This window comes from Zeus faber (genome assembly GCF_960531495.2).
Source record: "Zeus faber genome assembly, chromosome: 6".
In the NCBI taxonomy this organism is placed as follows: Eukaryota; Metazoa; Chordata; class Actinopteri; order Zeiformes; family Zeidae; genus Zeus; species Zeus faber.
In genome coordinates this window covers 5,734,598-5,749,920 of record NC_137201.1, presented here as the reverse complement: position 1 = coordinate 5,749,920, position 15,323 = coordinate 5,734,598, and the positions used below count along the sequence as shown (strand labels likewise).

Below are 15,323 nucleotides of genomic sequence, written 5' to 3'. Positions count from 1 at the left end.
ACGAACTTTCTGCTGCTGCTGCTACAGGGGCTGATTTCGCGCTAGTCACTGAGCCAGTCTCTGAGAGCACCTTGTAGCCACCATTGGGGGCCTAAAAGAACAGGAAATGTTATCGACTTTGAATATTTTGGGCACAGCATCGAGCACTTAGAACATTCTGGATTGTCTTTTTTAAGTACAGTTTGCTGCTCCGCTGCGATGATCTCTTCAAAATCGGATTCCACCTCGGGGACAACCTCTGGTTTGCCTTTGTCTGCTGAGCGATGTCTCTGCAAGTGCTTGACAAAGATCAGGGGGAAAGCTGTAGGAATGAAGAGGAGGACAAATGTAATTGATGTGTAGTTGGTAGTTGAACGTGTATAGTGGGAGAGTCCCCTGACGCCAGCAATAGTTTAACATTTCAGGACTCAACAAAATGGTTTGCTATTCATCGAAGAAATCTCTCAATAGATCGCCATTTACATTTAGAAGTGCAGTTTGTTTTGTGACAAATCGCATCACAGAGGACATGCATCCTAAAACATCATTATATCATTGTTCAAAATGTTAAATATTCAAAATAAAAAAGCTTTGATTACTCAAGCTTGGCGGATTCTCAAAAAAGGGGGGGGCAGGGAGGTGTGGCGATTGCAGTCAATGTATAGTCGCTTAATGTAGCGTGAGCCATTGTTACTGCACAGCATTAACTTAGTAATACAGTTGGTACAAAGGCGTCTTTATTGAGTTGGCTCAGGGTCGCTCTGCATGACTGAACAATGTCAATACAATAGACACGCTTGGTCTGCGTTCACAAATGTTTGTGTCAAAGAGGTACAAACAAGAAATTGGTCAAGACTTTGGCATATTATCTACCCTTCCCTTTAACAGAGGGATTATGTACTGTGGAGTCATATTGGGAAAATGGGGAAAAACACGGGTTCAAGCTTTTGTTAAGAAATACACAATCAGCCACAGCATTAAAACCACTGATGGGTGTAGTGAATAACACCGGTCATCTTGTTACAATGGCACCGGTCAAGGAGTGGGATATATCAGGCAGCAAGTGAAGGGTCAATTCTTCAAGTTAATGTGTTGTAAGCAGGAAAGATGGGCAACCGTAAGGATCTGAGCAACTGACCCAGTCGTCTAGCCATCACAACTTGGTCCTTGTCCGAGCAGCTCCAAAACGGCAGGTCTTGTTGAGTGTTCCTGGTATGCAGTGGTTAGCGCCTACCAAAATTGGTCAAAGGAAGGACAACCGGTGAACCGGAGACAGGGTCATGGGCGCCCAAAGGCTCATTGATGCACGTGGGGAGCGAAGGCGAGCCCCTGTGGTTGGATATCTCAGAAGAGCGACTGTTGCACAAATTTCTGAAAAAGTTAATGCTGGCTATGATAGAAAGGTGTCAGAACACACAGTGCACCACAGCTTGCTGTGGATGGGGCTGCATAACCACAGACCATTAAGAGGGCCCATGGTGACCCCTGTCCCCTGCCAAAAGCGGCTACAATGGGCATGTGAGCGTCAGAACTGGACCAGGGAGCAATTGAAGGTGACCTGGTCTGATGAATCACTTTTTTTTTTTACATCATGTGGATGAATGGGTTCGTGTGGGTTTACCTGAGGAAGAGATTGCATCAGGAGGCACTACGGGAAGAAGGCAAGCCAGTGGAGGCAGTGTGATGCTCTGGGCAATGTTTTGTTATTTGACACGTATCACCTACCTAAACATTGTTGCAGACCAAGTACACCCCATCATGGCAACTGTATTCCTGAATGGAATTGGCCTTTTTCAGCAGGAAAATGTGCCCAGCCACACTGCAAAAATCGTTCAGGAATGGTTTGAGGAACAACAAAGAGTTCAAGGTTTTGACTTGGCCTTCAAATTCCCCAGATCTCAATTCGGTCAAGCATCTGTGGGACGTGCTGGAGCAACAAGTCCGATCCATGGAGGCCCCACCTCGCAGCTTACAGGACTTAAAGGATCTGCTGCTAACATCTCTGCCAGATACCGCAGCACACCTTCAGAGGTATTGAGTCCATACCTCAACTGGTCAGAGCTGTTTTGGTGGCACGAGGGGGACCTACACAATATTAATGGTTATTAGTGGTGGTTTTAATGTTGTGGCTGGTCGGTGTAATGTTCCATGCATTCTAAAAGATTACCCCATGTTTGTTATAAAACAATATACACACACACACACACACACACACACACACAACAGTTACATACCAAATTTTCAAATTGAGAAAGCCAATAATGTTCATATAATGGGAGATAAATAACTAAATAGATAAAAGAAATATGAATATTTTTTCAGATTAATACTGTTAAGTAACTATTTCTCCACGGACTTGATAGAACAGAAATTTATATTTCATTTTATGACTCGTGTGTATATATTTTCTTACAAAGCCAACACATTTCACTCAAGACTTGAACAATTGCATCATCCTAAATCTTTCTATTTAAATAGTCTCTCATGGCTGCGGTCAAATATCCCCCCCCAAAAAAACAACCTGAAAATGGTTTTTAATTTCAAGGTTTTCCATATTTCCAGGAAGCATGGAATCCCCAAAGAAAAAACAAAAGGGGGGGGGGGGATAAGGAAAACGGTTCCAGCCTTTGTATCACTGCTGTGAACATTCAAATTGAACTTTTACCAAATCCCATCGGAAGTACAGCAAACACATCTTTCTTATCAACAAAAGCTTTTTCAAGAAAATATACCATCCAATTCGTTTAATACTGTCACGATAGCGGATTCAACAGACCGTTCCACGTCAGTGGCAGACACAACCTAATCAACAGCGCTCCTCTGTACAGTCATCGTATCAATACCCCATATTAGATAAACGGATGTGTTTGGCCCGACCCGAAAGCTGTCTGAATGGGAGGGGGGCCAGACATATCTGCCAGAGCAAATAAAACATGAGCTGGCAGATTTGTCTGGTTCCCACGCTAATTCCTCTGCTGAATTTTTATAAGAACAAAAAGCTGATTTTACACATGCGCTCCGGACAATATCTTCATAATCAGGTACGGACATTGTCTAGAGTTGCCCTTTCACACATGTAGCACACAACAGGAGATTGTCCATGTCAGACGTGTTTGCCCCTCATCTAAACCAAAGTATTTCCAGTAGGTGTAGAGGCCGGGTAGTAGGGGTGGCCGGATCGACACCAAAAGTAGTGATACTACCGATACTGCATCTCGTTTAGAAGAAAGATTCTAGCGTCAATAAGATCGATACCAAAAATGAATCAGTTTCCCTCTCCAAAATCAGTAGAATTGCTTTTTTTATTCTATGTAAATACTGTATTTCCTCACTTGTGGCGGCTCGGGTGCCAGTCACTGTTCACGTAGGGAACGAGAGATCCTTTCCACACCACGCCCACTTGGATGCCGTGTAGTGATGTGTCCGATCTATGAGTCAGCTTCTGTGAACAATGGGAGCTCTCCTGTCTGAGAGCGGATTTATTATTTTTTTTTTTTGTGAATTAATAAAAAACTGAATAATAGGATGATCCTATAATGTATTTGTTAACTAGGACCCAGAAACGTCTCACCATGCTTGGCTCTTAATGTTGTTACCAAAGTGAGACTTTGTATGTCAGCCGGTCACCTGCTCCACTGGTATTATGGAAATTATAATGTTGAGTATAATTACATTGAATAATTTGTGTGATATAAGTGCACACAAACGAATCATAGGTCAATACATTGCTAAAATTGGCTGAAATATAAAAGCCAGAAGTGGTACTGAATCAAAGAGCCGTTTGGGAGCCGGCTCTTATTGCTGAGCTAAATGATCCGGATCACTAGGGCCACGTCACACATGAAAACTTGAACCGTCCGGTATCGGTGATTCTTCCCTGGTATTACTTGGTATAGGATCTAAACCAAATTCTGCAGTATCACCCACCACTACTGGGTAAAGCGTGCAGAAGGCAGGATGTACGCAATGACGTTGCAGAGTTTAAGCACGCCCAAGATGGTGGAAGAGGCTACCGACTTGTCTTTTTTGGTGTTGATACGCCATGTATTTGGACGTAATATGTGGAAGGGAATATAAAGAAAAGAGTATGAAGCAGCTATGCTCCGTGCACAAAGATCCGCATAAGAAAAATAACTGCCACATGATATGCGACACGCCCACTCACTCGCTGTGAATGATCCAGACAATTACCTGCTCTGTTCACACATACTCAATCGGACATTACATGGATTTTATACTAGTTTGCCAGCTGCGTAAAGTCCGGGTCAAATGATACAGACATTTGCGTTCACACATACAGCTCCTCGGGGTAATGTTCGGATAATTTCAGGGTTGCAGTGCATGGGTGAAAGCAGCTTTGGAAAGAACAACAATTCTAACCAGAATTCTACTGACCTCTAGTGTTGAGAATGTGTGCTACTTCTGATAACTGCCCAGAAATTGCTTTTACTAAAATTGTACCTACTTCTAATTGATTGTCTGTCATAACCTTTCTTCTTTCTGGTTTTGAGATAAAATACTACCACTATTACTGATGATAATAACAACAACTAACATTTTAGTAAGTATTATAAATTATAGAGATTGAGAGTTGAAAAGCAACAATGGGACAGATGCATGCCGTTTTATGCATTAACGGTTACAGTTAATGAATAAAGGCACAAACACATTTGTTCATTAGACACAGTGATCATTACTCATCTTACCACCGCTACTCTGACGGCATCAAGGTCATTAATAAGATGATACAATTATCAAAGCCCCAATTTGACATTCAGACAAAGAACAGCATCCAGACGGCCCACCACCACTAACACGCCAGTGCATTATGTCCTGGAGCGTGACTGACAAACCAAGTGTGCTGCACAAACTACTTGCGTTAAAAAGGGGTCACACACACTACGTCGATTAAAAATGGGGCAGCCACAGTGTTGGATATGGATGGCAGCCTAAGTATAGACGTAAAAAATAAAGATAATACAGTCAGCAGCCATCTAATCGGCTTGGTCCAATCAAAAAAGTACTTACTCGCCCGGATCTTCCTCTTCCAGCGGCTGCTCTTCTCTGGGAGAGGGGGTTTGGCGTTTGGGGGGCCTTGGAGGGACACAGAAAGGGAAGAGGGAGGGGTGGGTTAAATTCATCAGACACATTGATCCTTTTGCTTAACTGCCTTGCAAAATGTAATCACATCCTGTATATTTTCAATTTGAAATCAACATGTTGATTTCCCCCCACACGTTAAGACAATTCACATTCTTTCCAGCCACATCGAGACCCCCAGAAACAAGGCGTAATGATAGAGCCTTTGGGGAACTAAGATGAATCTAACAACATGGCACGTGTAAAATCCACAACTAGACAACAGGGGGCGTTATACTATAACAGAAAATAAACGACATGTCTTCTAGAAGCCATGGGCTAGACAGGCTAGTGGTGGTGTGTGTGCCAGAGTGGACAGAGTGTTCACTCCAAGCTGCCAAAACAAATACTGTGCAGTGTTTTTGGAGAACAGTTCAGGGAACCACACCTCGATGTTCCAGACATACGGAATGGGTCTCAGGTCTCCATTCAGGGAAAGCCCAGAAAATGGAAGGCCATTTGAGGGCTTTCCGGCCCCATTTAAAACAAACCATTTGCTCCCATCCTTGACTTGGGCTACAGCACCTGTGGCCTCCTGTCTCATTGGCGTCAGCACGCGGGACGAGTCCATTGCCTCCTCGGCTGGTCCCGGTTCCAGGTCAACCTCTGGAAGACCTTTCTGGGCTGAAGTGCCCCGACCTGAAACAGCATGCAACCTGGCCTGTCCACCTGGAAGCGAAAACCGGCGTTTTGAGCTTCTAATGAATGTAGTAATATAGCCAAACAGTCTCAAAGAAAGTCAATCACAACATCTGTGTTGTACTATATTATAATAATAATACGAGGAAGGTAAAATAAAACTGATATACATAGCATATACATAAAACATTTTCTGTAATTGTGCTCACCCAATCAAAACATCTAATGAAGATAAACCCAACACTTGAAAAGCTACAGCAAATAGGAGTGGATTCCCTCTTCCCTTTGAACAGTGGAATAATAATCTGCGTAAACATCTGTATTAATATTACAGAGCACCCATTCCACTCATTTACTCTGCTGCTGTCAATGGGAAAACGAGAAAAAAAAACAAAAAAAACAAAAAAAAACAAACACAAAAACATTCGACATGAAGGGAGAGGCTAAGTAAGTTAAAACATACTACACATGCAACCCTCATTTGATACTCACAGAATAACAGCCAATATTTTTTTTTATATATTTCCAGAGGCGTTTTCCTCTTGGTCACAGCCATGAAGAATGAAAAGGGCAAAAAATTATTTATGGGATTCTGTCCCCTTGTGGATTTCTTTATGTCCCCCATTTGATTTTGGTCAAGAAAGTAGAACTAAACAGCCACCGCAAAACGGTTTGGGATGGACGCCTTCCCAGTAAATTACAGAAAAGCAGGGGGCTACCAGATGAGCAGCAGAGCGGACAGAGGTGAAACTCGTAGACAGAAACCCCAGTTCAACAGGAGAAATCCAACACACGATTCACTTCAAGATCTGTTCAGTGCGATTGGCTTCGGCGAGTGCAATTAAGTCATTTCACTTGGGTTGAGGAAAGTGGCTGCTGTCGAGTTGAGCGTTTTGCACGTGGTCTGTTGCATTGGCTGGCAGACTTGGGGCCATCTACTCATGGGGTGAAGTTTCAGTTGTCCTATTTTTTTAAATGCAATGTTACGTTTTGTGCAAGTCAGTAGCAAAGTATAGGTGACTTATTATGAAAACAAAAGCAATGATTGTGAATTAATTGAATTGGGTGAATGTTAGGTTAACTTGGCACACAGAAGAGAAAGGGATTGTTTTTTTAGGGACATTGATGGAGCCTCTGAACAGTGCTAAAAATGGATTTGATATATTTCCCAATTAGAGGGTGGCGATCCGTAGTTACTCTAAGCTACAATTCCCACCCAATTTTTCCTCGATCTTCAGCTATTACTATGTGGAAATAACCCACAAGATTGGCTAAATCATAACAAATGAGCGAACAAGTAATTAATGTAATCAAAAGAAATTTATTTTTGTAGATTTACAGCTTAATAAATATCATTAACCAAGTTGACATTTTGTTTTCAACACAAATAACAAAAAAGGGGTAGGCAGGGGGACCTTTAAGAAGTAGTAGCGTAAAAAAAGGTATATATATATATATATAGACATTCTACGGTACAAGCAGCAAAAAAAGCCTATAAACGGAAGGAGAGGCGGACGAGCTCCCGGGCAGGAGACCTAGGAGGTGCATGAGAGGGATCTGGAGAGGGGCTCTGGGCTGGCCAGGCCTCCTTCTGCAAGGGAAGGGAAGGGAACCACAGACAGAGACCACAAACACGTGGAGACACATGGAACGGTCAGATGAGGTCTGGGAAGAATTTGGCGACTGGGGGTGATGGTAGGCGATGGCGTAGGTGGCTGTTAATGTTAAATACGTTTGTTTGCGTGTTAGGAAGGCGTTAGAAAAAAACGTGAAACAAGACTGTTAGATGGCGATGGCGGCTGTAGCGTTCAAGTCGATAAACTCTCACGAAGACCCAACATCCTAGTCATCCCCAACAACCACACAATGCGTTACGCTACCGCTAAGTTAGGTTCAATGGACTACAAACGTGCCATGCGGTTAGTGGAACATACTTTGGGGGGTAGTTGAGGAAGTAGGTGAGAACTTTGGAGGCAGCAGCCAATGCAACTACATACACTAAACTAGACTCAAGCAGGCCAATCACCACCTCTCACTGACAGGAATCAGCCAATCAGAGGATGCAACAGAGGAAACAGGCTGAACAAAATGAAGTGAATGAGGAAAAAATAGAAAGAGGAAAAAAGGGGAAAATGGAAAAGGAAATAGAATGAAAAAGATGGAAGCGGGGGAAAAAGTGGGTATACAGCAGCTGGATTCGCAAAAGTAAAAAACAAAATAAATAAAACGTTGTGACGTTTATTACAATTCTGACCAATCTGTCAAACCATCAAAATGACAATGCTTTGGTGCTGCACCTGTGTCCGAGAGCTTCAACATGTACTGTGCATGCATGGCAGTTATAAGATATATATTCTAAGTCATAACAGATTCAAAGAAAAGGAAAATATTTCCCCTCGTTGTGGAAACACATTCTCGGGCCGACTCGGTTCGTACATGCCAAATTCAAAGACACAAAACAAAAGTAAATCCCCGTATGACAGCAAGAGTTTAATTTATGTAATACTGAAAACAGTCCCTGGACTTAACAGAACGTCAACAAATGACCTTAACATTTACTGTACAGCCAAAAAAACCTCAACAAAAATACTTTTCATTCTCATTGAACATCATTTTGTTGCAATGCAAACAGGTCCCTCTGTTAGTTCAGATGAGGTGCGGTGCAGCCATTTCAGAGAGACAGGGTTATTGTTCACCAAAATAAATAAAACATTACCAAAAGAAAAAGTGGCCGGCCGATCCAAAAAAAGGAAACGCTGACCTCTGAGCCGTCTGTCTCAGGGCAATTTGTACGTCCTCGATCTATAATATTCTTTCTCTGAATCAAATTTTGAACTTGCAGATCTGGCCAGCAGTGTGAAAAGGGGGGCGGGGCTCCCAATTTGAGATGACGAAGCCAGTCAACTTGGGGCACTATCTGAGGAACTATAGAGGAATGCAAATCGCTATAAAAGTGGTCTTTAATGCCAGAGCAGCATGGGCACAGAGAGCATGGGGTGCTTAAGACTGGGAGCTGGAATACATAAATTGCTTGTGCAACAATGTTTTTGGTTGCTTCATAAAAACACGTAACAGGCATGCTGTTCTGGTTCTGGGCTAAGGCTTTGGACTCCAGCACATAAAAAAAAAACAAAAAAAAAAAACCCCGTGCATTAGATACATGCTTGAAAGGGAGCAGCAAAATAAGCCACAAGCGTGTGGAGGGAACATGTTTTGGTCTCGATGAATATGTTTAATGAATATTAAACATTCGTTCAGTGAACTGGAGGAGTTAAGCCCACAGTTTGAAATAACATGCTAAATAAATGCTAAGTTCCTGAATCTTTAGCTAATGGTCCGTGAAGGTGGACCCTCCATTCTCTGGCCTTCTGGGTCTAAATGAGCCTGAGGCCCGCTGTGGCTACTTCTGCTGCTCCCTGGGCCTCCTGGTAGATCTGACCCAGCATTTGGTGCATGCCGCAGATCAGGGGCAGACCCAGACTCAGCAGCTCGTACATGAACATGTAATCGTCCGAATGGCTCCGCAGGTGGGCCCCTGCGGCTGTGACAGACTCACACACTCCCCCCATCACCCGCCGTGGCCACACACACGCGGAGCGGCAGGTGCGCCTCGGCCAGCTCAGGCCTCGCCTGAGCAAGGAAACCAGGGTACCTGGGGGTTGGATCTGGAGGCCGCCGGCCGCCATGTAACCGCTGTTGTCCCGTGATGATGTCGCACTATGGCTTTGGTAATCCTGAACAGGAAATTATGTACAGTAGGAGATTTAAATTCTGAGATTTAGAACCCAACCTTCTAAAGAGTGTTAGGAAGGTTGACAGCTAAAAGTGTCTACATTAATTCACTCACTGTGGAACATTGAGAAACTGGTAGTGCTGCTTACCTTTCTCCTCGTAAACTTGCCCACATGAGAGCTGGAAAGGCGCTGAGCATAATGCATCTTGCAGTAGAACTTCCCTGCAGTACACAAGATTAACACAATCCTACAATGACCATCCTCCAGGGAGAGTACCGTGTGATGCATCAGACGTCAAATGATCAAACAAAGCATCTGGTAAGAATCTGCCTGTTTTAACATGGGTCATTACTGTACCTACATACAGGCCGAGAAACAAACACGTGTTTCACCAATCAACATACCCTGGTGAGAGTCGAAGGCGTGCCCTCCCAGGCGCAGGGTACAGCTGCAGATGTCACAGCGGAAGCACTCGCGATGGAAGAAGTGGCCCTCGGCGCTCAGCCTCTCCATCACATACACGCGCTTGGTGCAGAAGTGGCAAGTATCGCTGCCTCCCAGACTGGGAGGGAAGTCCTTACGTACCACACACTGAAGAAAGGAAAGAGGAAAGGGAGAAGAGTGCCGTTCTTAAAGCCAACAATATTATGAACAGTGGCCACACTTTTAAAGTTTGCAAGACCAGGTAAGGAGTCGGACCATACAAGACATGCATTACCTAGTAATGCTTTTGGGGAGAACTTGGGGGAAAAAAACAAAACACGGGAGTTAAAAGTCAATGCTACAACTAGTATTTTAATAATTTAAAACGTAATTCAAGTTATGGGCACGCAAATGTGCTCTACCACTAATGACTACATGAGTTCTAGGCACAGGAGTGAATGAAGCAAGCCACAGAGACGCGAGACATCAATTCAAACACAGCCAAGGCTTGCAGCCCTTAGGAGCCCGCCCTGTCAGATAATCCAGTCATCAGATTTGACATTCCGTTTGGTTTGAAGAAAGGTGTGGAAGCTAGTTAAAACAACACTGTCCTTTTCCTTGTGCTTTAAACATCCACACTTACCAACAGCACCAATGCCCAACGTGCAGAAAACACTCTTAAAATGTTTTGTTAGTTATTAAAATGACAAGTGGAGGGAGTGTCAGTGTTTACCGCCGCACTGGATCCTTTTAAGCATTGCCTCAAGTCCCATTTGAATGCACATATTATTTATGTTTTACTTCCAAGTGCCTTGGGTTAGTTATTCCACTGCAAGCCTCCACGTGCAGCTTACCGACGTGGTGTTTGGCCTGTGGTCCGTCTCATAGAGGATGGCCAGCTTTTGGGCCCTTGCATCTATTATTGATGATACCTTCCCAACCGTGCGCTGAGATTACATACAAATTGGACAAGAAAAAAAAAAAAAGGAGACAAGATGTTGGGGGAAGAAATGGACAAAGAAGGAATTTAGAAGAAATTAGTAAGGAAGACATGGGGGGGGGGGGGGGGGGGGGGCGGGGTACAGGAAGGAGATTCAGAGTGGTTCTACAAGATTAACAAAGCAAAAGGGATTCTAATTATTCTCCTTTTGGTAAGGGGTCCATAGATCACTACCTCTTTACTGTACTTTACAGCTCCAGCTGGACAGCTGTCAGAGCGAGCAACTGGCTTTCGGGTGGTCCTTCTTGAGTTCTCGAGAGCGCTGCTCCCATTAGACTAAAACAGACATCACAGTGAATTGCCATGTTGTGTGAGGATGCCCATGAAATCTCATGAGATGTTTAGCTACCACCTTGTCTGGAGCCAATTAATTTGGAGATCATTTCACGCAAAAAATTCTTGTCACTATTAAAAAATATTCAATTTGTGCAAGTGTGTAGTAATGGCTGTGAAGCTTGGCCTCCAGATATCCATTATCATTGTCTATCATGGACAGCGGTATGCCTAAGCCCGACATCTTTACCTGCTCAGGGACATTTTCAATGGATTTGTTCCCGTTAACCATCTTGTGAGTCTTCTCCTGCTCACTCTCAAAATCGTCCTGAATACCGTCCCCCGTAGGGTCATGTTTTGCCCGACACTTTGTCTTATTGGTATTGTCTGTGAATAGAGAAGCTATTGTCCGGCACTTATCCTCATGCGGCAGAGGAGCTGGGGGGGCTGCTGTGCAGGGAGAGGATCTCCTGTGACTTCTAGAGTCTGCGTCAGAGCAGATCGCCCGGTGCTTGTCATAGCAAACGGAAAGGAGGTTAGAGGTCTCCTGGTTGCGTGGCGGTGATGAAGAATGGCCAAGAGGGCAGCTCTCCTCTGCCTTCTGGCAGTGGGATTCTGCGGCAGCTTTCAGCCACTTGCTCCCCGGAGCATCAGGGGAGAGAGTGGGAAAACAGAGCTGGGCTGGAGGGTCGGGGACCGGGTGGACAGCGGAGCTCTGAGATAGAGGTGGAGGAGGAAGTGAGGATTGAGAGGAACAGACGAGCGGCTTTGTCTATAAAGAGGAGACAAAGAACAGCGAGAAGGAAAAGAAAGCAAAGTAAGATGAGGAAAGGAAATGGGAGCAGTAACTCTGGCTTGATTGACGGAGAGAATAAGGGTAGGATTATGGGGTAATGACAGAAGTAAAGTAGAGTTCATTTGAGTTATGAGTTTTATTCAGAGTGGGGCTCTCACACGAGGCAAACTGCATCAAAATAAACGGCCTTGATTCGTGGTGGTCTGCAGTTTTCGCAGAGCCAGCTGAAACTTCCTTACTTAAAACAGACGCACAACACAGCAACATGATGGGTTGCCAATGCCCATTACTTCACGCAAGTTGGCCGGTTTTAGAAGCTCTATTCCACAAAATAATAAGCGCTGACCTAGAGTTCTTTGGCCCGCACATCACAACAAGATGACAAACTAGTGCTTACATAAAAAGCCAATCTTTTGGCTTTGAGCCAGAGCTTTTTCTGCATGGCAAAAATCAAAGGAATACTGGATGGTGAATGGTTCACAAAGGGGGTCTATTTAACACATGCACACATTCACAAGCAAGGCTTCAGTGGTTTCATGAAGGAAAAAAATAACAAAAATCTGTGTGTGAACTTATTGTGGTCTGATTTAGGACATTTATGGCAATGCAGGCAGACAGGCAGATACAGACTTGGACAGACCGGCAAGTATAGCGACAGCTGAACGGAGTGGTTGTACCACCTGAGACTCGGGTGGAGGAGAGGGATGGAGGAGAGGAGCTTTTCCGGAACCAGAGTACATGGAGCAGAGGATGACGGCTCTATCTTTTATGCTACGCCGGGTAAATTCTTGTGTGGACACTGAACGGGTTTTACCCTGTGTGGAGCATTATGGGACAGAACATGAGTTGCAGAACGACGTAAGTTGCTACATCTGCGTTTTAGACAAGGAAGCAACGTGTTGCCTCACCAAAAATGTTGCCGCTTTGAATGGACTTTTGGAGCTTATCCCAAATCCACTCAATACAGATGAGCCTATGGATTCTACTTTAATAAAAGTGCCAATACATAGAAACCAATGCAGTCTGGTGGTAGTTGCCATCGTATGTGTCTAAAGAACAAAAAGGTGCAATAACCAAGTTTACCTGTATTAGCGTTTCCTCATGCTGATCAGAGGAGGGAGTTTCTAGGCAGTGCTCCTCAGTAGCACTGGGGCTAGGAGACCTGCTTGGGCTCCTCGGGCTCTGAGGCCGCAAGAGAAAAGGGGATTGGCTGTACCCATCTTGGGGGGGTGGGGTCTTTGGGGAATAAAAAGGGCTGGCTGGCTGTGCCAAAGAATTGGGATCCTCCAGTAAGCGAAGGTAAATAGAAGGCTGAAATATGGTGGAGAGGGGAGGATGGAGAGGAGAAGAAAGGGGGAAGTGAAGAGGAGGCAAACAGAACAGTACGGGTCATCATAGAGATGGAGAAGGATAAGAGAAACTTGAGCTTCAGTTGAGCTCAGCTCATGAGTACAAAACAAGTTAATTTTAGGTTGGTCATTCCATTGTTATGGATACATAGTGCATGTTACAGTAAATGCAACTATTGATAGCATTTTGACACAAAAAAAGTTCAAAAAGTGCCCAAAAAAAAAAAAAAAAAAAGTTACACGTAAACTCTCAAAAGAACGCAACCTGACAAAATTGTGAAAAACTATTTGCATCCAAAAGTGTCAAGTTCTACACTTGGGGGTCATTCACCACCAGGCGTACCTGCCACTTTGGGCGCGGGGGAGATGGAGGAGGGGTGAGGACCTTGGGCTTAGCAAAGCGAGGGTTTTCCCCCTCTTCCTCCTCCGGAGTAGGAGAGGAACTAGGGCTGGAGACAGAAGACGGTGGAGGAGAAAGGGATGGATCTGCCCAATGGTGATCAGACTGATGGAAGGAAGGGGGAAGAAGAGGAGACCCAGCAGGAGAATATAGAATGCAGTGATGGGAGAGAAAGGATTATGTCGATAGGTAGATCAGCATTGTCTGGGCAACAGGCTAACAATACTAACAGGACTGTACAGTGAAGGAATGGCATCCAAATTGGCCAATAGAGTGGGAGGAATATCTATGAAAGAAAGAGGTCTTGAAATGTCTTATTTCATTGTGGAGACCGTCAAAGGTCTTTTGTTCCATTTGGAAAAACATTTAGTTAACTATAACAAATCCCTACGATTTGAAATAAAGAAGCAGACTATTGGAGACATTTTCCCGGCTAGCCGAAATATTTGACACACAAATGTAAGTCAGTCAATATATTGACAACGTTGGCAATGGGGAAAAGCTACCAGGGAAGAAATTAATGTGGATCAGTCAAGACAGGACCACAATTTCTCCCCCGTGATATCCTGTTCTGCACTGCAAAGCTAAATTACCACACTTCAGGGTTTTTAATTGGAGGTCTTCAGAAACACCGACCCTGAACCTCCAAACAATGACGCCAAACACATCTGCCAAACGCAATGTAACCAACAAGTCTAATCCCTCCTGAAGATCTCTTTTTCAATCTGACAAGCCAGAGAGAGCGGACAAGCCCTCATAAGCTCAGCAACTAAATCCAAGGACTTTCATGCGAAAACCTCCACATATCTACCAACAATGTCTCCCTCAACACGTGGATTCCCACAATCGTGTTTCTCAAGATAAGCACGCTCCTGAAATGCACCAGTAGGAGCTTGTATACAAATGAAAGCATAAAAAAGGTCAAGAGGTTTGGGTTTAGCCTTGGCTCCTTCAAGAGGTATCGACTTCAAGACGCGTCGATTCTTTAAGCTTCATTGTATTCATTCAATTTTCCTTGCGTATCGTGCCTGTTCGAGGGCCGCGGCGTCTGAGACATTTTACATCAACGGCAACCTCTCACCTTGGTGCGTAGCTTCGCCGTCGTGGAGGAGTTCTCCTCGAACTTGGCCAGCAGCTGCGTTGCCATCGAGCGGACTTTGTTCTCCCGCTGCTCCCCTTCATCGCCTGCGGGGGGCGCACTCTGACAGGACAGCTGGTAGCGCGGCCGGGAAAGAGGAATTTTATTATTTTTATTTTTTTAAGACTTCATTTAGATACAGAACAGTCAAAATTCAAAATCCAGCACTAGATTTTTCAATTTACCTTTTATTTCATATAACAATGCACAATACATATAGGATATAAAGTGCAACATTTGTCCAGATGTACTATGCAACCAACCTCTGCAAGGTAGTGATTGCCCTTCCGCCGTCTCTTGTTCGTATAATCACTGTCTTCCAGCTTCTTGTCATCCTGTATCAAAGCAACGGCTGAATTAAAGACAATCAACCCAACTACTAATTAATAAACCTAGTCTAAATTGGGACTTGGGATAGATATTTCCACTCATCAGATGATTCAATTTGACTGG

At 44.2% G+C, this 15,323-nt stretch overlaps 1 protein-coding gene across 1 annotated transcript in view; it reads right to left on the bottom strand.

The window, feature by feature from the left end:
- Positions 1–7,092: 7,092 nt before the first annotated feature.
- Positions 7,093–15,323, bottom strand: part of mical2b (microtubule associated monooxygenase, calponin and LIM domain containing 2b) — a 33,367-nt gene continuing 25,136 nt past the window's right edge. Inside the window, exons 14-25 of the mRNA XM_080002460.1 lie at positions 15,134–15,205; positions 14,814–14,945; positions 13,676–13,837; positions 13,067–13,294; positions 12,664–12,798; positions 11,438–11,959; positions 11,089–11,190; positions 10,769–10,861; positions 9,896–10,082; positions 9,639–9,712; positions 9,410–9,491; positions 7,093–7,348 (exon numbers count right to left, since the gene is read on the bottom strand). Of these exons, the coding sequence (XP_079858586.1) occupies positions 7,293–7,348; positions 9,410–9,491; positions 9,639–9,712; positions 9,896–10,082; positions 10,769–10,861; positions 11,089–11,190; positions 11,438–11,959; positions 12,664–12,798; positions 13,067–13,294; positions 13,676–13,837; positions 14,814–14,945; positions 15,134–15,205 (1,845 nt within the window). The 3' untranslated portion in view covers positions 7,093–7,292. The remainder of the gene's footprint in view (positions 7,349–9,409; positions 9,492–9,638; positions 9,713–9,895; positions 10,083–10,768; positions 10,862–11,088; positions 11,191–11,437; positions 11,960–12,663; positions 12,799–13,066; positions 13,295–13,675; positions 13,838–14,813; positions 14,946–15,133; positions 15,206–15,323) is intronic.